This window comes from Tenrec ecaudatus, chromosome 3 (assembly GCF_050624435.1).
Source record: "Tenrec ecaudatus isolate mTenEca1 chromosome 3, mTenEca1.hap1, whole genome shotgun sequence".
NCBI lineage: Eukaryota > Metazoa > Chordata > Mammalia > Afrosoricida > Tenrecidae > Tenrec > Tenrec ecaudatus.
This window is the reverse complement of record NC_134532.1, coordinates 219,852,440-219,878,654: the sequence shown is the minus strand read 5'-3', so window position 1 is coordinate 219,878,654 and position 26,215 is coordinate 219,852,440. Positions and strand designations below refer to the sequence as shown.

Here is a 26,215-nt window from a genome sequence, read left to right as displayed (position 1 = left end):
CTACAGCTTGGGAGCTGGAGCCCCAATGACAGGCTTCTTGATAAGTTCGGGCCACCACGGGGCGCGTTCCAGCACACCGCTGCCCTGCAGGACAGCGCTCCAAAGGTTCTGGTACAGCTGAGGACCACAGATGCTGCGTGAGTGCTGGATGCCCCGCAGCCACGCCCCTGCCATCCAGGCCCAGAGGACCACAAGCATGATCCCGCCCTTGGCTTTTCTGGTAGAAGAGGAGAGGGCTGGCTCTGTGACTGTAAACCACCAAATCAGAATTGGCGAATGTGGGGGTGGAGGTGGGGGAGTCACATGCCCAGGGAGGCAGAGGACCAGAGAAGGGCAGGGGAGGCCCACAGCCTGTGAAAAAGGCTGGTGGGGTCAGAGTCTGCAAGCCTGCTGGGGGTTTCAGGTTGCAGGACGGGGGTCCTGGACATAGGCAATTGGGTGGCACTGGGGTGAAGGTATGGCTGGAGTTTGGGGCCCCCAGGTTGGAGTACATGGGAACCAGGAGATGGGCTCTGGGAGGGGTTGTAAGAGAGGTTCTGCCCAGGGTTGGTGGAGCATGAAGGCAGGGGTGTGTCAGCTGGCTGGACCACCCCAAACCACAGCCTCCCCCTCCCTGCTATCGAGTCAATCCTGACTCTTAGCGAACCTACACAGGCCTTCTAATCTACCAGTCCTGATGGGCACTTTGGCTTTCTTCTGTGGGGCGGCTGGTGGGTTTGAACCATGGACAGTGTGGTGAGCAGTCCGCTTTGTGACCCACAGAGCCACGGGGGCTCCCGGGCTGGGCCTTGGGTCTGGTGCACAGTTTAAAGCTGGCGGGGGGCGCTCACACCTTCTCCCGCACGCTGGCCTGGCCATGGTGGTTCTGGGCCCTGACCCTGCAATCACCCCGGCCCCTCCTCACCTGGCCATCGGCCCTCCCAATCGGCGAGTCCAGGACAAAGTCGGGAGGGGCCAGCACGTCCACCAGGGCTATGGCATCATCTTTCAGCTGTTCGAAAACAAGGGAGGGTGTCACTGTGGTGACGTGAGTCACAGACTGCAGCTGGGCGGACAATGGTTGGGACGCAGCCCTGGGTGTGACCCACCCACCTCAAAGTTGCCGTCCAGTGCTCCCCTCCCCTTCCCCCCATGAACACAGGAGCCTCCTGCTGGGCAGGGCCTCTTCTCTGCACAGGAGACCTGACCCACTCTGTCTGCAGAACCGAGCACAACTGCCCAGAGCCCCACTGCTGGCAGGCTAGAACTGCCAACTCTTTGAGGCCCATCTGCCCACCTGTCTGCCTGTCAGTCAGTCTGTCTCTCACACACAGTGTGGCATTTTCTGTTGTGCATGGGGTTCTGAGCAGGAGATGGCCAGGAATGCCCCACCATCCCAGGCCGCAGACCCACTGCCATACTGGGCACTGTCCTTTCAGAATGCTCCACAGAGGCACTGAGGGACACAGCACGCCAGGGGCCGTGGGCAGGGCGGAGGCTGTGCATCCCTGCAGGGCTGGGACACGGCTGTCTTGGGGGAGCAGAGCCTGGGGGTGCCGGGAGCCGGCTCGTGGTGTTTCAGACATGTTTATTACACATGGAAAGTCTGTGGCCACTCAACCAGTGGCCCCACAGGCACCACGTCCCTTGTCCGACTGACCCACGGGCATCACATCCCCAGCTGGACTGTCCCACAGGCACCACATTTCTTGGCTGAATGTCCCACAGACATCATGTCCCTCATCCGACTGACCCACAGGCACATCTGACAGCCCACATGTACCACGTCCCTCGTCTGACTGACCTAGTGTCTGTGGTCTCAAGTGGGCCACTTCCGTCTGTCACCCCGTCACCAGGCCCCACACCCTTCACAGATGACCTTGCCTTCCTGAGGGGTTGGGAGCTGAGCCCGAGACATCTTCAGAGTGGCCTCCCTGGGAAAAGCTCATCCCTAGGATGGCTCTCTGCCCAGAGGTCTAGCCTAGACCTGCACCGGCCCCTCCCATGTTTCCCAGGGTCCCCTCACCTGGGAACAGAGGTTCACGATGGCTGTCTGCATCACCGTGCCCACCAACTCCCCGGAGAAGTAGCCGCCTGTGACAGGGACACACAGCACTAGCTTAGCTGCGTGTTCCCCTGCTGAAGGCCCAGGTCAGCTGGGCCTCCGGGGCACAGGGTGGGCACAGAGAGACCGGGCAGGGCCAGGGGTCAAGCCCAGGGCAGCCCTGGCCCTGCCTGCTGGGCCCTTGCCCGGGAGGGGCAGTGCGGCCATTCCCCACCAGGTGATGTCTGGCTGGCCACACATGGTGGCTTCCTTATGCCCACATCCCACAGCCACCTCTCCTGAGGGCTCAGATCATAATTCACTGGCCTGGATCCTGAGGACGTGAGGGTGAAGCACTTTTGGGCAGTTTCTTGGGAAAGTCCTGACCCCCAGGTTCCTGTAATCCAGGCCAGGTCCCTCCCTCTTCCCACCAGTCTATAGTCCCAGCATCTCAGCAATCGCCTCCCCAGTAGGGACTGTGTGTGCGTGTGCTGGGCGTGGTCCCTGCTGCAGGGTTAGCTTAGCCTGGATCCATGCTGGTGGACATGCGTGCTGAGCCCAGGCCACTGCTAACCCCCCAGAAGTGACCAGGCCCAGCACACACCTCCCCCATCAGTGGTCGGGGTTCAACACACACCTCTGCCAGCAGAGACGGGGGCTCAGCTGACACCACAGCAGGGCACAGTAATCACAATGGGGTCCAGAGTAAGCCCCTCGAGGTGACCCTGGGCTCCCTCCCAGGGCAGTTCCTGGGAGAAGTGTTGGGGGGTACTTTCCTATGGAGAAGCCTCAAGGTATCTTGAAAGGGGGAGATCCCGGGGGGAGCAGAACCCAGGAGCCTCACCTTGGTAGAGAGTGGCCATGTGTGAACTCAGGGACCACACAGTGTAGAGCGCACTGAGCCGGCCCAGGACGCCCCGCAGAGAGGGGGGCACATCGGGCTGCTGGGTGAAGTCATGGAACCGCTGGGCCACAGTGAGCTCCATGAAGGCCAGGGCCAGGGGGCGGCAGTGGTACACCTGCATGCAAGCACATAGCGAGTGTCCACCTGCACACGAGAACACAGTGGGTGTACACCTACACACAGTGGGTGTGCACCCGCACATAAGCACACAGTGAGTGTACACTTGAACAAAGTGGGTGTACACTTGCACACGGTGGGTGTGTACCCACACATGGCAAACTGCGAGGGGCTGGTGCACAGCAGTGGGGTGGGGCCGGCCAGCAGGAAGGGAGGCTTGTGCTTAGGGACAGGCCACAGCGGGCAGAGTGGTGGCGCAGCATGCAGAACAGGACAGGGGTGGGCAATGAGGAGGATGAAGGTTGTAGGAGGGATGACCTCCTCCCTGTCACTATACTAGTGAACTGGACGCGCTGTGCCCGCACGGACCTGGTGGCAGTGGGTCTGGTCTGCCTCCAGCTACATTTACACGTTGAAGCAATGAGGAGACGGCGGCTCCCTCAGACACCTGGGGGGCGGCACTGACCGACTATCCTGGGTGGTGTCCCGGCCTCTGGGCAACTGTGGGCTAGCAGTATAGGGGTGGGGGATGGAGCCTCTCCCACCTGGCCGGACGCCGGGGAGGAGGCAGAGGTCCCTCAGGACATCAGGGCACTTGTAAGTAGTGGTGGCAGGGACCCCTGGCCACCCCACGTGTCTTAGGGGGCTGGACCCCCTGGCCCACACTGGTCTTCCAGAAGTCCACCTCCAGGCCCTTCTTCCGAGGTGTTTCTGAGTCTGCGTTACCAGCTCCAGAGGCTGTCACTGGCGCTCACGGTGGGGCTCCACGCGGCCGTCCCCACCCTTCCCTCTGCCCTCTGCTCCGTGACTCTCCAGTGACGGCCTCAGCCAGGAGGCCTGGGACCAGCACCTGGCCAGCAGCAGGGACTGGGTGAGAGCTCGAGTGGGAAGGCCACTGGTGGAGCCTCTTGCCCTCGGGGATCCGGGGAACTTCCCGCTCTTGTTTGTTTGGCTTTGTTGACTAGCCCTTTGCTGCCCAGAGGCATCTGACAGCACTGAGCAGCTTACTGCTTTCCAGGCCAACCACCACCTGGAGCTCCCTCGGCCCTGGGCCACACCAGCCGCCTGTGCAGCTGCGATGTCTGCTCTCCCAGGGCGGCCAGTCTCCAAGCCCAACCTCCGGCTTCCTGACAGGGGTCAACATCCTCCTCCTCCTCTTCCTCATCCTCCTCATCGTCATCGTCATCATCACCCTTGGGTGTCATGGAGCCAGCTGGGACTCAGCAGTCCCACATACAGGAGGACGAAGCACTGCCCAGTGCTGCGACAGTCTCACAGTGGTTCCCGTGTCAGAGCCCACGGATGCAGCCACTGTGTCGGTCCATTGCGTGGAGGGCCTGCCTCTTTCGGCTGCCTCTCCACTTCAGCAAGCGTGACGTCCTTCTCCAGGGACTGACCCCTCCTGATCACATCCCTGAAGTCCGTGAATGGGGTGTCACCGGTGGCTTCCAGCTAGCGTCCCCCGAGGGTCAGCTCGGGAGCCAACACGCAGGAGGCCGTGGCGTCACCACGTGACAGCCCACCAAGTGGCTGGGCCTGCTGGGCAGACGGGTCACCGTGGGTGGAGCTCCAGGACATGCATCTACCTGAGCGTTGTTCCGGGCGTCAAAGTCGCTGCTTCCAGCGATCTTCTCCTGGCGCAGCTTCCGGTCACTCTCATGCAGCAGGTAACACACCAGCCAGCGGTACGCCGCCAGGCCAACTTGGAGACAAGAGGGCAGGAGGTTGAGATGCACATACACGTACACGTGACAGGGAGACGGGGGTCCAGGAAGGGATCTGTGCCCAGCCCTGCCCTCACTCACCCAGCCCTCTAGCAAGACATGGGGTGGCAGGGGAGGTGACCCTGGTCACAGTGGTCTGCCGGTGGCCCCTCCCAGGAGTGGCCACAGGGAGAGAGAGGGTGCACCCCAGCTGCTGGCCCCCGAGGCCCTTCCCCAGGACTGGACCAGGAAGGATGACCCCATGGCCTCCACTCCGTCCAGCACAGCAGCTAGCCACCAGCTGGTGGACACTGCTGACCATGTGTTTCCAAGGTTGACGTAACCATTGCATGCCGATTCACCGAGACCCCAGGGGCAGGGGAGAACCCCCACATGGAGGCCCTGGTCTGTCTATTTCCTTGGGGGGTCCAAACCTTTCGGGTTAGCAGCCTGATTCTTTAACCCCTGCACCTCCAGGGCTCACTTAAATAGGTTCTGGAACCTCACTGCCAACAAGTCTATTCTGACCACACAGGGCAGGGGGAGCTGCCCCTGAGAGTTTATGAGACAAACTCTTTACAGGAGCGGAAATCCCCATTTTCCCTGGGAAAGCAGCTGGTGGTTTCAAACTGCTGACCTTGGAGTTAGCAGCCCAACAGGTAGCCACCACGCCACCAGGGCTCCCATTTAATCAGGTACAACCATACACCACAGACAAGGTGTGGGCACGCCTGGACCATTGGCTTGCTGCTCCCGGGGAGGACACAGCTTCAGTGCGGCCCTCTGGCCCCAGGTGTTCAGTTTGTGGCCAGCAGCCAGTGGGCGCCCACCAGCCACTCAGTGCCCCCTAGTGGTGGGGAGGGGCAGTTCCCCAGGGCTCACCCTCAGGGTCCCAGCTGTCCTGCAGGATGGGGCTACAGAACCTCTGCTCCAGGAGGGCCGGGTAGGCGTCCAGGAAGTCCACGGTCTTCAGGGGGCTTCTCATGGGAGTTCCATCTAGGGCGGGCAGTCGGCAGCGGGTTTGCGGGAGACGGGAGCTCTCACAGTAAGAGAGCCCCAGGTGGGGGTGGGGGTGCTGCGTCCACCTCCACCCAGCGTCGGGGTCCCACCTCAGAAGTGCTGGGCTGATCATCAGCAACATGCCCTTCCCCCACACTGGGCACAGACCAGGCCCTCCTGACGACCCTGTGCCCCCCCTCGGTCCTGCCCTTCGCCCCCCCCCCCACGCACCTTGGAGCCTGGCTGCCAGGAGGCCGAGCAGGTAGTTGCTGGTCTGCTGCAGAAGGACGTTGTTGTCCCCCTCGTAGGTGCAGTTGGGGTCGTTGTTGTCGCGAAGGTGGCCCAGGCGGCTCACTGCAAGGAGCCGCTGTCCTCACTCAACGGGCACGGCTTCAGCCCGTCTGCACCCACAGGCCCATGCTCAGCAGGGGCAGAGACAACCCTCCTGACTTCATGCCCAGCCCACCTGCCAGGGGGGCCTCTCTGTCCCACCCCCCACACATCTAGCCATGTGGTGGCCCATGGGACACACAGCTCCCACCAACACTCTCCCCCAGATCCTGGTGGCACTCTGGGTAGGCTCTGGGCTGCTCCCTGGAAGGTCAGAGGATCAATGCCCCCAGATGCTCCTCAGGAGAAAGAGGGGACTGTCTGCTCCCATGGAGACCGACAGCCTCGGTCATCCTGAGCAGGAGTGCTGGGAGATGCAGCCCACTCAACAGCCGGCCGTTGAGGGGCACTCTGGTGATGTAGTGGTCACGCCCTGGGCCGGTCAACAGCTTGAAACCACCAACTGCTGGAAAGGAGAGGAGGAGGCTTCCCAGCCTGTAAAGAGTGACAGCCCGGACACCCACGGGGGCACTTCTGCCTGTCCTACAATCTCACTCAGAGTCCACACCACCAGAAGGCCAGGAGTCAGTCAGCCTTCAGTCAGGAGAGGAAGTGGGGGGACTCTGACCCCATTTCCAGTGGGTGCTGTCCCCTGGTGGGCACCTACAGAACTTCAGGAACCTGGAGAACCAGGCCTCCTCCAGGCGCACCCACTCCCAGTGTGCACTCCCCTCCCCCAAATGCCCTGGCCATCAGGTCATGTTGAGGGCTGAGGGAAAGAGGAAGGCCCTGGTTGAGAGCATGTCACAGGTCTCAGGCCACATCGGGACCTGCTTGTAACAATCAGAGCCAGAACCAGAGGCTCAAAAAGGGGACTTCACTGCCTGCTGTTGCCCTGTGAGGGGCTGAAAGGGTGGGCAGCGAGTCACCACTGGTGGCATGGCCAGACCCCTTGCTGGAATTGTCCCCACGGAAACAAGCTTGGGGCTCACACTTCGCCCCTCGAGCCCTCTCCCACTTCACCATGTTCCCCAGCTTCCCAAGAATCACCGGCCGCAGGGTTAGGGGGCTAGAGGGTTAGGGGGCTAGGGGGCTAAGTTAGAGCATCAGGTTAGGACGTCAGGAGAGGAGTTGGAGTTCAGATTTGGGGGTTTGGGATAAAAGCAGAAGCACCAGGCAGCAGAAGGCATGCACTGTCAAACATACAGGGCAAAGGGACCAACCCTGGGCCGGTGCCACAGTGGTTTGGCCTCTAGTGACCGGTAGGGTTTCCAAGACTGTCCACCTGAACGGGAGCAGCCAGCCTCCATGTCCTCCCACGGGGAGGCGGCTGGGTTTGAACCGCGGACCTCCTGGTGGCCCGCACACCGCCTGACCTACAGGGCCATCAGGCAGAGCTCTGTGTGAGTTGTCACCTCTGGGCTTGGCTGCTCCGGGGCAGAGCTGTCCCAGCACACGGTGCATGGGAGTGGGGGTGGCTGTGACCCCACTGGATGTGGCCTGAGGGCCACAGTGTGCTGACCCTGTGGGTTCAAGGGTGCAACAGCAGAAGGGCAGGACGCCTACCGGCCAGATAACCATGTCCCCCGCAGGCCTCCCGGCACTCCTGGATCCCTCGCTGGGCCGTCCATGAGGCCAGGGGCTTGCCAGCTGATGCCAAGGCGTGGATCTCCCTGTCCATCTCCGCCTGCGGGCAAGAGCTGGTGAGGAGAGGCTGGGGCACAGACCACACTCCCGCCCAACACACAGGCCGCGGCTTGAGCCAGGTGTTCCACAGAGTGCTCACACCACTCCTCAGGGGACACGCACGGGCCACAGCCCAGAGCGCCTGCCTAGCCTCGGGGCCATTGCAGGATGCACCGTAGGTTCACACACGTGTTGGTTCACACGCACATGTCCCAGACTTGAGGTTACGTCCCCGGGCGGAGAACCAGAAACACAATGAGGGAATTGCACCTGGGGTTCACGATGGGGCCCCTGGAGTTGGGGGCGGAGAGGACCTTCAGTGACAGGGCAGCTGTCCCTTCACCCCACTGGCCATCTGAGGGCCCGGGACACTCACAGCGTCACCACCCCTGTCCTTGTCATCTGTGTCTTATAAGCAGTCTGTTGCATGTGGTCAGAATCCTACAGGAACCGGGAGAGACCCGCACAGACCCAGAGCGACAGCTGTTTCAGAGCCCCGCGCCGAGGCTGCATCTGTGCAGAGCAGCCAGCCTAGCCTTTCTCCAGAGGCACATCTGGGCATGGGTTTGGTTAGCAGCTGGACAGGTGAGCTGTCTTCACTGCCCAGGGCCGCATGAGGCCTGGCGGATGTCTCAGAAGCGCCAGGTTTTCTAGGAACAACGCGCGGCCGTGGTCCATGTGCTCCCCTGGCTGCCTGCGTGCGAGTCGTGTACAAGAAGTACGGTAGTCTTCTGCCCCTGACGGCCCTAGCCCGTGCTAGATGAAATGGTTCATGTCAGGTAGTTTCTAAACAGTGAACGGACACAGGAGGTGGCGGCTCAGAGGCCAGGGCCGTCCTTGGGTCAGGAGGTGCCCTGAGGTCGCGGCAGGGTGAGGAGTGGTGTGCAAACTACAGCCAGGTGGGTTCACTGAGGCCGGGCCAGGATGGGAGGGTGGGAGAGAGTGGGGAGGGGGTTTCAGAGCTGTGGCTGGCCGGAGCTTGACCCTGATGCTGGGACTGGGCAGGGGTGGTGCTGAGGCTCTAAGGTGGCCCGTGGTTGGCTCTGAGGCCATGGCCAGACAGGGGGCAGGTGGGCGGTGTTTTTGAACTTGGTCGGCCTGGGATTGGCTACAAGCATTGCTCAGGGCACAGACAAGTGCCTGACCTGCAGCTGGCTGTGACTGCTCAGCAAGTGGAAGCCATGTGGCCCTGGGAAAGCCGAGGGGACTCATTATTGGGAAAACAGACATTAATCCTCCCTTCCCTTGGGCCTCACGGGCCTCTGTGCTGGACCCTGCTTCCCATCCACCCGCCTGCTCCCTCTGGGAGTTTACGGGAAACAGCCCCACCCTCGGTCACTGGAGGCAGACTTTTCGGGGTGCCGTGGGGAATCTGCCGTCAGAGCTCTTCTCTGTGCCTGCCCCACAGCCGCAAGGCCCGCCCTCAAGGGGCCTGACAGGACTCCTGGCACACAGCCCCCACTGGCCATCACCCCACATTTGTCACCAGGTTGCTACAGCAGGGTCGGGCTCAGAAACCCGGGGCCAGGGGGCAGTGTGCAGAGCTCTCCATCCCTAGAGGGGACTGCAGAAAGGCAGCCTGTGGGGGGCCGGCGGGTGTTCTGAATAAGGTTGCCTCTTGGGAGAGTCCCTGGTCAGGGGTGCGTCTCACGTGTTGCGGGCCCCTGTCCCGTCTTTTTCGGCCTCGCTGAAGCTCCATCAGGTCCACGTAGAGGGACCTGGAGAAGTGATGTAGGGCGAAGGTGGCCGCCAGGTAGGGCAGCAGACGCCATTGCTAGGACAAATGGACAGACAGAGGCTGGGTGACAAACTGACACTTCCTGGTAGAGGTCCAGCTGCCAGGCACAGGAGCAGACAGACAGACAGATGGACGGACACCCTGTGGGCACCACACACGTCCTGATGGGAGTGTGGTTGCTCTCAGAGGGTTGTGAGCAGCGAGGGGCTCCAGGAAGCACACCCCGACCAGGGCCCCAGCTCCCTAGCACACTTGGGTCTTGCTCTGAGCCCCAGAGGGCTCAGCTGCCTGGGGACCAGACCTGACTGCACATCTCTCCCCATAAACCCTCCACACGCCACCTCTCAGGGGGCGGGCTTCTCCTCCCTGCTCAGAGTGGGCATCAGCCAGGAAAGTAGCCTCCTGACGGATGGGGGGTAGATAGATGGCAGGCAGATGGACAGAGGGATGAGGGATGGTTGGGTTGTTGGATGGATGAGTGGATGTGGGAAACAGAACGATTTCTCCCAAGTTGTCTCCCCCAAATATATGCCAAACTTAGCTGCTTACAGATCATCAGGAGTAGATCAGGGGTCATTCTCCCTAAGAGCTATGAGCCAACTAGAACAAGTAGACACCACTGTTTATCCCACAACAAATAGGGCCCATTCTCTTCTAATAAGGACAGTAGTGGTCTGTTTCCTTATAGGAGACCCCAGAGAGGTCAAACCTGCCCAAGGATGACCAAGGTTAGGCTGCCATCATGAATCTAGGGTCCGCACATCTTGTCATGCATACCCCTACACCTTCCCATTCCTATGGGCACACCCCTAGCTCATCCCCTTCCTGTCACGCTCATGCCTATCATGCATCCCCTTCCTACGACGTGTATGCCTATAGGACTGCCCCTTCCTGTGACATTTGGTGACCTGAAATGACACCCCCTCCTAAGAGAGATAATGCTTGGTTAGCAATAAGCGGGGTCCTCCAGCCTCACGCCCGGCTCTCCAACCTCCTGCCTGGTCCTTGAACCTCCTGCCGGGTCTCCACCCCACTTCCCATTGGCCCACGCTGGGCGTGGACCTGGCTGGTAAGATCATGGCCATCCAGAAGGTGAGCATGCTACCATGAATTGTGTCTGAATGCATTATTTGACTCTCTTCTATCTCTCATGCTCTCGATGACTTTAATATTATATATATATTAACCATACAATTTTAATATTATATATCAACCATACAATTAATTGTACTTATTGAACCCATGACTAGTGGTGGGGGGGCTGGCCCCCGTAACCTCTAACTACAAGTGGATGGATACATGAGTACGTAGATGGGTGAATGAATGGATGGATAGATGGGTGGATTGATGAGTATATTAATGGATGCATGGGTGTGTGGATAAATGATTATGTGGATGGATAAATTGATGGATGGATAGATGGATGGATGGGAGGATGGATGGGTGTGTGGATAAATGATTATGTGGATGGGTGAATGGATAGATGGATCGATGGTTATGTTGGTGAATGGGTGGGTGGATGAATGGAGAGGTGGATGGATCAGTGTGTGGATGTTTAGCTTGGATGGATGGATGTGTGGAAGGAAGAGGACCATCTTCCATACCTGCTGTGCCAGGTGTTGTTGTTTAACCCTTTAGCCTACAGAGGTGCCTTGTGGGTGCCTGCTCCTATGTACTAAGCACAGAGTGATATGGCCAAGGGCACACAGCCACACGGTGGATCAGGAGCCAGTGCTGCAGCTTCAGTGGGCTCCTCACAGTTGGGCAGGTCTGATATCCCCAGTGCAGGCCTGGGCAAAAATCCCTCTTGCTGATTACTGTATCAATGTGGGGACTACATATAGGTTCAGTGTCACCTGCAGAGGAAGGTCACAGGCCACAACAGTACCCCTGTGTGCTAGGCCCCCGGCTCTGCTCCAGGAGTTCCTCATCCATCAGTGGGGCAGGGGACCCCAGTACACCCCAGGGAGGTGGAGACTGCACCCAGTGTGGCCCTGTGCCCTCTGCTATAGGCTTCTCCATGTTCCAGGGTGCCCTGGGCCGCTCCATTGCCTCAGCAGCTGATCCTTGAGCCCCATTGGCAGTTGTCCTTCTGCTCAAGGCATTGAGCACCTCTGAGCCTGGAGACCTCAGGGCAGTGTCGCAGGGCTGGGAAGCCATCCCAGCAGGTGGCTGCAGACACTACCCTCTGCCACCCTGTCGGGGTGGTGCAGGAGGAAGCAACAAAGAGGGGATGCCACGCCCCTAAGTCTCTCCAGAACACACAGGGCCTTCTCAGTCATCTTCCCAATTAAGACGTGCCTTCTTGCCAATTGTCCGTCCATGGCCCAAGGCATCAAGGCAGTTCCAGCTTTCCTGACCTGGTCACAAAGAAGGGCCCGAGGCTGGGGTATACATGGGGCAAACAGCCCCGTCTTGCACCCACAGAGACAGCTGGGAGTTTGAACCACCGACTTTTCAGTTAGCAGCTCGAGGAATAACTCACTGCACTCCTGATGGATATAACTCACTGCGCCTCTATTCCGGACCGGCTCCCCCAATCCAAATGCGCTGCCATCGGGTGGACCCCAACTGGCAGTGTGCTGCAGGACAGGGCAGAGCGGCCCCTCTGTGCTCCCAGGCTCGAACTCTTCACAGGAGTAGACAGTCTCGACCTCCTCCCAGGCAGAGGTGGGTGGTTTTCAATGGCCGCCCTTGAGTAGCAGCCACCAAGGAGCCACGACCCCACCAGGCACCTCTTCCTCACAGGCTGCACCAATGTCCATCCGCCCACCTGCAGTCAGCACCGCGCCCAGCCTCCCGCGCTGCCTACCTGCTGCTGATACTCCAGCACCGGGACCTCCTCCCCGTCGCTTGGTCCAAACTGGCGCCTCGTGGCCGAGAACCGGAGGGCGATACACACAGCCAGCTTCAAGTTGGTGACGGACATGTTCATGACGGACACCCGGCCAAAGGACAAGCTGCCCAGGGAGGCCCCAAAGCGCTGCCTGTTGTCCTGTAGGGGGACCACCAGGCTCAGAGAGAGGTGCATCTGGAGACCTGGTCCAGCGGACAGGGTCAACTGGGTTTGTACACAGCCCCCGGTGACTGACCGCTGAGGACATGAGGCACACTTCACTACCTACAGGGGCCCTGATGCCATGTGGGTGACACCCTACCCTGACATCCTGAGGAGTGACACTGTACCCCAAGAAAGGGCCTGGTCAGGAAAAGAAGGGGAGATGAGAAATAATCCTTGTGGGGTCAGAAGAGACCCTGATACTTGCTCCTGAGCTCAGAGCAGCCAGGGTGAACAGGAGAAGTGGGGGGACTCAAGAGCAGGGCAAAGGTCAAAAGGCAGCTGGGGAATACAAGGGGAAGGGGCGCCATGAAATGTGCTGGGACCTGGAGTTGGAAAACCAAAGGCAGCAACAGTCAGGCCCGGCTCACACGGAAATAACCCAGGAGGAGGTCAGAGTGTGCGCAGCACGGATGTGTCTCTGGGCCACGTGCGATCTCTCCATAAACTCCCACAGCGGGAGCTCAGAAAGCCAGGTTAGGGGCTGCCTTGGCTTTAGGACGTGCAGCTCCCAGGGTGCAATGACATCCAAGGGTTTCCTTAGCCAACTGTGGGTGACGTGGAGAAGAAGGGGGACTCTGGGGCGCATCACGGTGCTCACGTGGAACTTGTCCACGGAGCAGGAGGCAGTCATGTGAACACAGCAAGAACATACTGCCTGCTTTACAGTCAGGAAAGCTGTGTGTGTGTCAGGACTGTATCTCCAGCCTGCTTACTCCATCTGAACTTTGAGCAAATCCCCAGAGAAGCTGGGTTCGATGCAGAAACGCCAGCATTAGGCAAGGGGGAAGGCTTATTAACAGCCTGCACTGTTCAGACGACACAGCCCTGCTCGCTGACAGTGAGGAGGACTGGAGGCCGGCGCTGATGAAGATAAGGACGGCAGCCCCAGTGTGGAGGACGCCGCAAGGTCAGGAAGTCCACGATCCTCACAAGTAGCCCAATAGATAAATCACGATCAATGGAGAAAAGGGTGACGTTATCAAGATTTTGTCTGGCTTGGCTCCACAGTCCGTGCTCATGGGAGCAGCCGTCAGGCCATCCAAAGACACCTTGCAAGAGGTGGATCTGCTGCACGAGGTCTCCTCAGAGCACTGAGGAGCAAGGAGGGACTGTGAGGACTGGGGTGTGCCCGACCCAGCCACGGTGTTCTCCACGGCACCACACGCACATGAGAGTGGGCCACGGGACAAGGAAGGCCGGAGAAGACTGTGCATTCACGTTGTGTTGTGGAGGAAGGATGGAAAGTACCAGGGACTGCTGAATGGACACACCAATGTGTGTGGGAAGAACCAGGGCCAGAGTGCTCCTGAGAGGCATGGCTGGTCTTACGGACTTCGGACGTGGTGTCAGCAGAGGCCAGTCCCTGAGCAGGACACCATGCTTGGTCAAGTGGCGGGCAGTGAACAAGAGGAAGGCCCTCAGGGAGATGGACGGACACAGTGGCTGCCTCGATGGGCTCAGGCACGGGGACGACGGCGAGGACGGCACAGACCGGGCAGGGTTTCCGTCTGCTGTGCACGGGTCCCTGTGGGTGGGAACCGGCTCCAGGGAGCTGAACTACAACGACTATGTTCTAGAACTGTCCACGTGGTAAGTCTTGTCAAATGCGGCCTGGGTGGGGGAAGCTCTCGGGAGCTGTCAGGAGCTGTGAGAGCGGTCACCCCTGGCCAGGGCCGTGCCCACCGGCTCCCAGGAGTCAGCCCCCCTCAGGTGGACAGCACGTCCCGGCTGCCCTATAGGCCCTCACGTGTGGACAGCTGGGACCCGACGGGACGTTTCTGTTTGGCATGCTTGTTTTGTGAGCCTGCCGCAGCCTGAGTGAGGTGCCTGACCAAGGAAACCCTGCGGCAGCGTTCACGGTGAGTCGGGACGGCCGGGCAGCAGGCATCCTTCCCACAAAAACCATCCTGGGTGGCACAGAGATTAAGAACTTGACGCTAAGGACTGACCAGCAGCGCCGACAGGGAAAGACCTGCAGGGGGCTGGGGGGTGGGGGGTGCTCCCAGAGGACTCGAGGACACCAGCTCCCCGTGATGGATTGGGTCTCCTCAGCTCCTCGGGGCTCCTCGGTATGTCCTCACTGCCCCACCTCCACCCACAGGAGCTGCAGTACCTTGATGGCGGTGACGTAGGTGCCCTCGGGGGTGACATCCCCCGTGCGGTTCAGGAGGTCCTGGCGGGGGATCCGGACCTTGTGGAACACGGCGAAGCTGAGCAAGGACAGGCAGGAGCTGTGAGGCCGGGGTGCATGGGGGCTTTGTCCTCCCCAGGAGCCACACAGGACAGGGTGCCATGAGTCAATGTCTGCTCTGGGGAGGCTGGGAGGCTCTGCCCTCCCCACCCACGAGAGGAGGGGAGCCCCCAGCTGTGCGACCAGAGCACTGCTGTTGGCTGCTCACCCGTTATCCAGGCCATTCTGCCCGAGCTTCCTGCCGATGTCGCCCACCATCACCCCGGGCATGGCGCGCAGAGTCCGCGGGTCCCGGATCTGCACAGAGCTGAAAAGCCGTCAGGAGGTAGAAAGCAGGAGTCGGAGGCTCTGTGGCCTCAAGGCTGAGTAGGGGTGTCCTCTGAGGGGCTGTGGGGCTGGTGACCTCGCCCTGAGGACAGTTCCTGCCATGGCAAGCCTAGGAGCCCGAGATTCAGCAAGCAACCCCTTGGTCAGGGTGCGGCCTCAACCCAGGACTGAGGCCACAAACTTGTGTGGACACAAGGAACTTGGCCCCTTGTGGAACACGTGGCCACCTGGGATGCCCCACGCACATCTTCCCCGAGCCCAATACAGGCGCCCTGCTGCCTCCTCCTACCTGGACGACAAAGGAGTGCAGCCCGTGGCAGTGGCCATCTGGCGTGTACAGCTGGGCGAACACTACCGCGTGAGTTGCCGTCTTCCCCATGTTGCCCACCCAGAACTTGGCGGCTTCGAAGTCGGGGGAGTGGAGGATGAATTCCTTTGGGAAAGGTGGGGGGCAAGGTTGGCAAGGAGGTACCGGGAGGCTTGGTCCTCAGATGACATCCCTACATCAGGCCTTTCTACCATGGAACTCACTGCTGGTGGGGGTGGGGGGAGCCACGCTTTAACACTGTGCCACCAGGGCCCACCCCACGAGCAGAGGAGGGCTCCAGAAGCTCATTGGAAATGGAGCTTTCCATTGGCTGCCTGTCAGCTCCCGTGTTAACTCTGGCGTGGTGACGTCCTGACCAAGGCGACCTTCCAGCGCACAGCACAAAGAGACACCCTGCACACAGAGACACGTTCATGTAGCTGCACGTGTTGTTGTTTGGTGGCATCGAGTCGGTTCTGACCCACAGCGACCTCACGGCGCACAACAGAAAACGCTGCCCAGTCCTGCACCATCCGTCCTCACAATGGTTCCTGTGTCTGAGCCCAATGTTGCAGCCACTTGTCCGTCCACCTCGTGGAAGGCCATCCTCTCTCTCATTGCGCCTCCACTTGACCCAACACAATGTCCTTCTCCAGAGACTGGTGTCTCCCGACATGTCCAAAGAACGTTGAAACATACCACATGCAACTGCTGTGTATATATGTGTGCATGCATACATGCATATACATACGTATGTTCATATAACACACTTATAGAAGGGCAGAGAGAGTCCAGGTGGTGATGTGGCTGGGTGCTGGGCTGCTAGACTCAAGGTTGGCAGTTCAAATCCACCAGCCACTCAAGAGGACAAAACGGAGTCTCAGAAACTTCAGGCAGCTCTCGTGTGCCCTCTGGGGTCCTGAGTGAGGAGTGAGAACTGGCACAGGGAGGGGGTTGCCTCTCTCTCTCGCCATCTGATGGAGACCTGCTGGTGGGGCCCCTGCTGTGCATGTGAACACAGAAGCCACACCAGGCCAAACCCTCTGCCGTGGTATCAGCACCGACTCCTGGGACCCCTCCCCCACCCTCACGTGTCTCCCAGGGAAGTGGCCCTCTCGCACAGAGCAAATGGTGGACTTTAACCGCTGACCTCTGGTCACCGGCTGAGGGCTGAACCACTGCGCCCCCAGAGGTCCTTCCAAATCCAATGTGCCTGTCCACACCTGCCCCTGCCCTGAACTGGTGAGCCCTGGCCCCTCCTCAGCTGCCCCTAGCCTCCTGTTTCTTGTGGGCTTCTCCATCCCTGGAGATCCAGGGCCTCCAGGCACCTGCCTGCAAGCTGAAGGATGTCTGAGGAAGGGCGAATCAGGGCATAATGTGCAGGGAGCAGAGGCCACACAGCAGCCACAGGTGAAGGCAGTAGAGGCCACACAGAAAGACCATCAGGTGCAGGTGGGCAGAGGCTGCCCAGAGAGGCCCTGCATGTGGGCCAGCATGGCCCCGGGTCTGGTGGACAGGCAGGCCACTGGCTGGAGGTGCTGCCAGAGGTAGGGGAGCCACAGGCAACTGGGGGGGATGGACCAGAGGAAGGATGTCTGTCGCTCCTGATTTATAAAGTGTGACTGTGAGTCAGACTGCCAGCCAGGCTTCTGGCTCTGCTCTTGGCTTGAGGGGAAGCACTGTGGGTAGTAGGGAAGAGTGGACACCACAGGCCGGGGTGTCACTGCTGGGTCTCCTGCAGCATCTGCAGGTCTTTCTCTGGAGGTGCCTGGCCAGCTGGACTGCTTCACTCAGGGGCAGCAGAGGGCAGGGGCAAGACAGTCTCTGAGCTGGGCTCTCTGGGTGACCAGTTACACCCCCAGGGTGAACAGGCACCCGGGGGCCAGGGGGGCGGCGACAGCCCAAGTGCCCACCTGAGAGCCTGGGTCATAGTGCGCTGTGGTCCGAATGCCCTTGGTGTTGCTCCCGTGACTCAGCTCCGTCAGCACGAAGCAGCCGAAGATCTGGGAGAGGGGATAGGGGGATGTTGTGGGGAGCTGCCAACCCAGCACAGCCCAGGGGCCCAGTGGAGATGGAGGACACTGGAGCAGAGAATGGGAGGGACGCCCGCTCCAGCACAGCCCAGGAGCCCAGCAGACAGAAGACACTGAGGGGGGCTCTGGGAGGGACCCTTGCTCCAGTTGGGCCCCAGGTGACCAAGCAGAGACAGAGGGTGTGAGGGCAGAGTGGGGACCCAGCAGAGACACGGGGTCTTGGGGTAATGGGAAAAGGTGGTCACTCACTCTGGCATGGCTCTGTAGGACCAAGTGGAGACATGGGGTGAGGGGTTGTATTGGGGGTGCACTCACTCCAACCCAGCCCCCGGGGGGGGGCAGAGGGACTTGAGATGGGGTCCAAGGGGAGACACGTGCTCTGACCTGGCCTTGGGGACTAAATCACAGGCCTGCCTCCCGCTCTATCTGCCTTGGGCATGAGGGGGTCACACCTGGGGGAAGGGGACCCCAGTATGACATGTAAACCCCTTGCAGGTGCTGGTTGGTGTCCCATGTGTCACAGAGCAGCACTGCTCCATGGGGTCTTCCTGGCTGCCATCGGAAAGAGCCAACGGGCAGGCAGGCCTTGCTCTGGGGGCTGCTGGCTGGGAAACAATTTCAACGCCCAAAACCCACCAGCACGGAGTCGATGTCGACTCACAGGGCCCCAAGAGGGCAGAGTAGAACTGCCCCGGTGGGTTTCCAAGGCTGGAGATCTGCACAGAACACAAAGTCTCATCTTTCTCCTGCAGAGCAGCTGGTGAGTTTGATTTGCTGACTCTGGTTAGCATCCCAGCGCAACCCAGGGCACCACCATGTCTTAGTCCTGACAGGAAAGGTGAGAGCAGTGTAACTCTGGGGACTAAGGGGTCTACTGTCTGCTGAGAAGCCTCAGGGAGCCTTCAATGTGGCCCAGTGACCCCTGGGCCCTCTCGGCGTGGCCCCCATGAGTCTCTAAGGTGAGGCACCCAGCTTCCTCACACATAGTCCTCTTCCTCTCCATGTATCCATCCAGCCATCTGTCCACCACCCACCCATCCCACCACCCAACCAAGCATGCATCCTTCCACTCACCCATCCATGCATCCATCCACTCACCCATCCATGCATCCACCACCCAGCCATCTGTCTACCATCGACCCCCTGCACACTCCCATCGACTCACCCACCCACCCATTCATCCTTCCACACATCCATCCATCCATCCATCCATCCATCCATCCATCCATCCATCCATCCATCGTCCTTCCACCCAACCATCCATGCCTCATTAATTATCTGTCCTCCATCCTTCTACGTACCCACCTACACATCATCCCTCATCCATCCATCCATCCACTCATCTAGGGACCTACCCATCCCTCCATCCTTCCTTCCACCAACCTATCCACCCAAACATCCTCCATCCTATCTGCACGCCTACCCACCCACTCACCCATCCATCATCCACGTAACCACTCACCTATGCATCTACCCATCTACCTCCATCCTTCTACCTAACCTTCCTCCATTCCTTCTATCCACTTACCAAACCAACCATCCATCCATCCACTCACCCATCCACCAACCACCCATCCATGCAACCACCACCCACCCATCCACCACCCATCCATGCTTCCATCCATTCGCCCATCAATCCACCACCCACCTATCCACGAATCTATCCACCACCCACCCATCCATGCATCCATCCACAACCCACCCAGCCAACCACCTATCCATGCATTCACCACCCACCCATCCAACCAGCCGTTGGTGCATCCATCCACAACCCACCCATACACCCACCCACCCATTCATCCGTACACCCATCACACATAGACTCATTTTTCTCAGGCTGGCCTTCCACCTGTCCACCATCATATATCAATACCTCTTTCTCCCTTGCACCTACCCATCTACCCCACTCCTACACCTCACCCACCTCCATGTTGAAGGCCTTCTGCGTGTACAGAATGTGCCGCTTAGAGCCAGACCTGAAGATGGCTGAAGCAAAAATCTGGGAAGACAACAGGACCAAGTAAACAGGAGCAGCCGAGCCTGCAGTACTCACCCCGACCGGTAGCCCCGCGTTCTAAGCAACTGCTGGTCTGGAAGTGGCTGGCCAGGCGGACGTCACTACAGGCACCATTGCTATCCAAGGTGCAACACGGGCCCAACAATGCCAAGCAGCAGAGGTGCAGGAGGAAAACCCTGAACCCACTGCTGTTGAGGAGACTCCTCCACACAGGGGCCCTGCAGGACAGAGAACACGGGGGCCCTGCAGGACAGAGGACACAGGGGTTCCTGCAGGACAGAGGACACAGGGGTCCTGCAGGACAGAGGACACGGGGTTCCTGCAGGACAGAGGACACGGGGGCCCTGCAGGACAGAGGACACAGGGGTCCTGCATGACAGAGGACACGGGGTTCCTGCAGGACAGAGGACACGGGGTTCCTGCAGGACAGAGGACAACCTCCCACAGGGGTCCCAAGGCTGCCAATCTTGACAGTTGCAGATGACCACACCCTTCTTCTGGGGAACAACTGGTGGGTTCTAACCACTGAGCAGGACGGGCAGCTGTGCCCTGAACTGCAATGCCATCAGGGTGCCTTCGGCTGGGGCTCCCAAAGAAGCAAACCACTGCCATGCAATAGAACTGCCCACAGGGCTCTAATACAACTGCCTCCCAGGGTTCTAAGAGAACTGCCCCCCAGGGCTCTAAGAGAACTGCCCCCAGGGCTCTAAGAGAACTGCCCCCAGGGCTCTAAGAGAATTGCCCCCCAGGGCTCTAATACAACTGCCCCCCCAGGGCTCTAAGAGAACTGCCCCCCAGAGCTCTAATACAACTGCCCCCCAGGGCTCTAAGAGAACTGCCCCCAGGGCTCTAAGAGAACTGCCACCCAGGGCTCTAATACAACTGCCCCCAGGGCGCTAAGAGAACTGCCCCCCAGGGCTCTAATACAACTGCCCCCCAGGGCTCTAAGAGAACTGCCCCCCAGGGCTCTAACAGAATTGCCCCACAGGGTTCGCAGGCTGGCTATCTGCCCAGGAGCAGCGGCCACATCCCTCTCCTGAGGAGCGGCTGCCGGGCTCCCACCGGCAGCCTGGCCGTGAGCAGCTGGATGCGTGCAGCCGAGTGCGGACTGCACACGTGGGATTGTCTGGGTGCTCTTCCATCCCTTGCCGCTGCTCGGGCCGCTGAAGGACCTCAGTTGGCTGCAGGGAAACGCTCGCTCAATGCCCTCAACGGACAGCCTGTGGGAGATCATTCCCCAAACCAAAAGGCTGTGTCCCTCGCTGAAGCCCCGGGATGAGGGCCTCGCCTCCAGGCGGCAGTCCTCCCCGAAGCGCCTCCCACTATCAGCCGGGCTTACTACATGGCCAGCGTAGCCAAGGCCGGCTTTGGGGCGACTCGGAGAAGAGGTGTGAGGCCCCGAAGGCCCAGGGCCAGAGGAGAAAGGTTCTGCCCCGGAGGCACTGGCAGTGGCTGCGGAACAAGATGAAGACGTGGACTCATGCTGGCCTTGCATCTCTTTCAAAGACCAGGATTGGGGAATCTGAGCAGCAGCTAGAAGAGGAGGACCGTCGTTCCATGAGACTGACCAGCTGACCACTGACACCTGAGCGAAGTCTCCCCTCAAATCAAGTTAGGCGGGACAAGTGTCCCTACTGGCTGCCTCAGCCCACCAGAAACATGCAGAGCCAAGCGAGAGGACTGGTTGGCTGTCTGGACAGCAGAAGAGGGAAGGACAAGAGGAAGGAACCTGCCAGGCCTTTGCTCTGGCAGCGGGGCACGAGACTGACGAGTTTCATGCTGAGGAAGGGGTGTGTGTGTGTGTGTGTGTGTGTATGTGTGTGTGTGTAAGCAGGGGTTGCTCTGCTGTGAATATTTTCAACAACAGCGAGAAACAAACACGTAGGCTTACTGCCCTGAGTCCATGCTGCGCACAGCGACCCCACAGGCCGGGCCAGGGCGGTGCCTGGGGGATCAGAGACTGGAGCCTCCTCTTTCTCCCGGCTGACCTTGCGCGTCATGGCGCAGTGTGCACATGCATCTTAGGAAGGCTGCTCAGATAGGGTGGAGTGACACCCATGACGAGCCGACAACGGTCATGCAGCGCTAACAAATAAATGTGGGACGCTCCTGACGCTGCCTCACGCTGACCTTCGGCCCTCATGCTTTCCAGCGGTGGGCCGGGCACTCCGGGACTGACACTGAGCCCCACAAGCTCTGCATCTGTGTGCCGTATTGAAGACAAACACACTCGCTGTGTGTAGACAAACATTCCCTACATCAACGAAATCCTCCACTTGTGAACCAAAGTGTGTCCTCCCCCACCCCAAATCTGTGTCGGTGTAGCCAGGCCGCAGTTACCGGTGAGATGGCAGTGATGTCATGAGGTCATGCAGCAGTGGCATTGTAATGTCACCATTTCCCCATGATGTGACGTGATGTCACCAGCTATCAGGTGCAAGAGGATCAGGCTGGGCTCAGCCCTGTTGTACGGGGAGGAGGCTGGGGTACAATGGCACAGCCCTGGTCCCATGTGCAGACAGGAGTGAGGGGTTCAGCAGCACCGGCATCTGTCTCTCCAGAGTAAAGGAGAGAGACCAGCAGAGGAGGGGCCCCAAGGCCACGAAGAGAGAGGAGCTGGGAGCGGGGCATGTCCTTTGGACCCAGGGTCCCTGGAAGGAGGTGCAAGTTGGGACCCTCATGCCCGCCGGCCAGGGGCCTAGTTTTCTGCTCCCTACGGTGACACCCCTGTGACTCATCTGCTCTGGCTTTACTATTAGACAGATGCCTCTAGAGATGCCAAATCCAGTGCACTGACAGCAAGCCTCGTGCCACCCCCCTGCTCCCGATATTGGCCCTCGGGTGGGATTGGGTGGCCACTCACCAAGATGTCCATGATGTACTTGGTGCCGAGGGACCAGTCGTACATGCCCAGGCAGTCGAGGAATGTTTGCACCCGCAGGGGGGCCTGGATCATGTCTGCCAAACTCAGGAAGTCAAACTCGCAGACGCGCTTGCAGCGCAGGAAGGTCAGCGCCCGGTACTCCTCCAGTGGCAGGGCGGAATCCCCGTGCTTCTCAAACAGCGGGTCACCCTCCAGGGCCTCGAAGATGGTCCTCTGTGTCAGGAAGGCAAGGAGAGAGGGTGAAAGGAGGTGGGGAAGGGGGTGAGGAAGGGGAGGGCACTGCCCCTGGGCGGCCCGGCCTGCCATGCTGGACACAGTCCTGAGGGCTGCGGAGGTGAGGGGCTCTCCCTGACCCAGCCCTCCTCCACCTCAGCAGTGAAGTTCCAGACCTGGAAGGAGTGATATCACTCTGGTCCTGGTTAAGCATATCACCTCGCCATTTGAGTATGAAGAGGTGTGTGTGGGGGTGCGGGGGAGAACTGGGATCCCCAGGCACAGGCACCCTCAGAGCCGGGCACTCGGGCACCCTCTGAGAGACTAGGGCTTCCCTTGGAGCCTGGGCGACAGGCATCGTTGCCAGCCTGACAGACACCAGGGCCAATTCTGTCTGTGGCTGACAGCCTTGGGACTAGTACCAGGAATGTGGTGACTGTCTCTCTCTCTCTCTCTCTCTCTCTCTCTCTCTCTCTCTCTCTCTCTCTCTCTCTCTCTCTCTCTCTCTCTCCTCACCGAGGCCTGACCCACCTTGAAGCGCAGCAGCTCCTCACCCTCCAGGAAGAGCAGGAGGTCCCTCCAGGAGAAGGAGGCTCGTGCGCGGTAGGCCTGGAGCGGCCCCTGTGGGGGGTCAGGCAGCAGCGCCTTCACCCCATCTTGCAGTGTTGACGCCATGGGTACAGGACCTGCAGGCACAGGGCCCCACAGTGAACAGGGTCACCCTAGTGGCCACCCGACCACCAGGGTCACTGAGGTGCCCTTGTAGGACCCTGCACAGCAGAAAGAAACACCGCGCACCCACACCCCAGAGACTGGGAACGAACAAGCGATTTCCAGGCAGTTGTGGGCACTCTGGTGGCCAGGCGGGTGGGGGGCTGGGCTGCTGACTGCCAGGTGTGCAGTTTTGCTCCAGCAGCTACTCTGCGGGAGGAAGGGGGCGGTTGGCCTCACACAGTGTGGCAGTCTGGGCACCAACGGGCAGTTCTCCTGAGCTTAGGTACCCGGGAGTGGGAATTGGTGAGCCGGCAGCACCTCTGGGTTTTGTTTCAATCCAAACGGACCTCACAACCCAACACACACAAAAGCCAAAGTGCAGACGGAAAGGCCTGCAAGGATGTCTCTCCAATGGAGATGTGCGCATGGCCGGCGGCTGAGCCATGCTGGCATGCTAGTCAAATCCCACCATGCCTGGGCCCAGAGGTCCAGACCTCCTGCCCACTGGACACATTGATGACCACCTTGCCCCCACCATGCCACATCTCACAGAACAGTCCTCCACATCCTGAGCTTTACACACACTCACACACACACACACACACACACACACACACACACACACTGCCACCACCATAGGCTTGGTGTCATATAGTCTTGTCTCCTAGACTAACACCAACTGGAAATCTTGAGAGTGTTGTGGGCGCTCTCTACCTAGGACCCTGATGAGTCCCCAAGCTCCCTGGTCTACGCCTTGGTCCTGGCTGGGTTCTTTGGCTGCTCTCTGGCCTGAGGAAGGTTTTGGTGTCAAAAACAAAGCGGCTTCCAGGTGAGTGATTAGACAGAGCTGCTGAAAAGCAATTGCCTAATCTCCCAGGCTGAAGCACCCGGACCTCGCTCAGGGTCACACAGCTGTGATCTGCCACCCAAGACGAACACGGGGGCCCGAAGGACAGACAACGGCCTCACAGGGTTTCCGGGGATGGGCTCTTGCCGGAAGCAGTCGGCCTCATCTTCCTGCCAGGGAGCGACTTGCTGTTCTTGTTGTTGGGAAGTGCGGGTGAGCAGGAGCTCGGTCACAGCAACTCGTGTGCAACAGAGGGAAACGCCACGCAGTCCCAAGCCATCCTCAAACCCGCTGCCCTGGGAGCCCAGTGTTGCAGCCACTGAGTCCATCCGTCCTCTGGAGGGCTGAGGTCCTTACATCATCTGCTGTGCATTTGACTCTTCACAGTGAAGGGGTGGAGTCTAGCTTGTCACTCAGGTCCCAGCTTGACGACCTCATATGGAGGAGGCACGAAGGAGATAAATAGCTTGCTGAGAGACATTCCAGCTGACAAAACACATGGAGCCTAGAGCCCTGAGCTGGAGGAGCCACATGGAGACCGCTGCCAGAGCTCAGATGCTTCCACTGCCACTGGATTCCCAGGACTTCCCACCCACTGGCCTGTGATCTTCCTGCACTTGGCATCACTGCATGTGTTTTGTGAGTCTGAAGAGGACTTTATAGATTGGTATCGGACATATGGGCTAATATCAGATTGTGGACTTGATTTGGACTGGGCTGGGAGGTTTTCTCAATAGTCAATCACTCTTGTAGATAAAGCTCTTCCTTATACACAAGAGTATCCATGAATTTGCTTCTCTAGTCTACCCACACTAACTCAGAGTCCTTCCTCTTTTTCATTGACTCTCTACTAAGCATGATGTCCTTCTCCAGGGACAGGTCTCACCTGACCATGTGCCCAAAGTTTGGGAGATGAATTTTCGCCAGCCTTGCCTCTAAGGAGCATTCTGCCGTACTTCCTCCAAGGAGATTTGTTGGCTTTGGGGGCAGGCAGTGGCGTCTTCAGTATTGTTCTCCGCACCACAGTTCAGATGGACCTGCCCTTCCACCTTCCCTATTTATTTCTACGTGCATATGAGGGGGCTGGGCAAGCCCGCCTTAGTCCTCAAAGTGAGATGTCAACACTTGGATGACGTCGAGGTGTCCTCAGATCTCTTAGCTATGGAGCAGCTGGGGATTGTAACCACCATGCCCCTGATGACCCCCAAGTCCCAAGGTCCTAAGCAGAAAGTGTGCCCCATCTACCCCCACTTTCCACCCCCTTGACTCCGTGCCTCCTGAGGTCACTGGCATTAGCTGTTAGAAACAGACAGTCCCAAGTTCCATTCCCCAAATCAATGTTTACTGGCTGCTGACTTGGCATGGGACTGCACCTCTCTGTCCTCATGTGATACTGACCTGGCCTGGCAGCCTGCATCTCCCACTAGTAAGTCCCCAAGGCTCCCAGGCAACACAGTGACAACAACAATAAAGCTCAGGCAAAGTCCAAGCCCCAGGCATCAGCGGACCTGCTTCCTGGGCATGCTCCTGGCAGGGCCTCCTTTCCCCAAGAGCCTCAGCGTCTCCCCAGCAGCAGCAGCAGCAGCAGCAGCAGCAGCAGCAGCAGCACTGTACTCCCCACTCTCAAGCAAGCCAGGTCAGGTCTTTGTACAGGATGCATCCCCCCACTTCCCTCTGGGGCCCCACCTATGTCCAGGAAAAGAACCCCGCTTCCCTGATCCACATGGTTGTGCCCCATTTCCCAGTACACACTCTCCCTGAGGTCTGTAGGCCACTCAGCATTTTGTTCAGCTGCGCCTCCATTTCTATGTGTGCCCCCGGGATCTTTACACCGCCTGTGCCCTTTATGTACCTCAGTTTTGCACCTGCAGCTCTTTTTCTCAGGTGCTCCCAGGTCTGCACCAGCTGCAGCCCCATTTCCGTGCTGCAGACCTTGTTCTACTAGCTGAGCCCCCATTTTTCTGAGCACCCTGGGGTCTTTGCATCAGCTGCGCTCCCATCTCCCCGCGCCCCGAGTCTCCAGCCATGCAGGTTCCCACACCAGCTGCAGACCAGGCGACAAGCCCCCCCTATCCCGCCCCCGCCCCCGGCGGCCCGCGCGGCCCTGCGCACTAACCTCGC

The 26,215-nt window shown here is 59.5% G+C and overlaps 1 protein-coding gene across 1 annotated transcript; it reads right to left on the bottom strand.

Annotated features, from left to right (window-relative positions):
- On the bottom strand, positions 1 to 26,215 carry LOC142443766 (peroxisomal acyl-coenzyme A oxidase 3-like). The gene is made up of 18 exons (XM_075545045.1): positions 26,211 to 26,215; positions 23,065 to 23,219; positions 22,300 to 22,533; positions 19,344 to 19,418; positions 17,300 to 17,389; positions 15,369 to 15,512; positions 14,961 to 15,049; positions 14,675 to 14,771; positions 12,313 to 12,495; positions 9,414 to 9,536; positions 7,643 to 7,763; positions 5,978 to 6,100; positions 5,630 to 5,743; positions 4,631 to 4,746; positions 2,868 to 3,042; positions 2,006 to 2,073; positions 905 to 991; positions 1 to 117 (listed from the first exon to the last, which is right to left on the bottom strand). The coding sequence occupies exons 2-18, from the start codon at positions 23,206 to 23,208 to the stop codon at positions 1 to 3; spliced, it is 2,100 nt and encodes a 699-aa protein (XP_075401160.1). The 5' UTR covers positions 23,209 to 23,219; positions 26,211 to 26,215.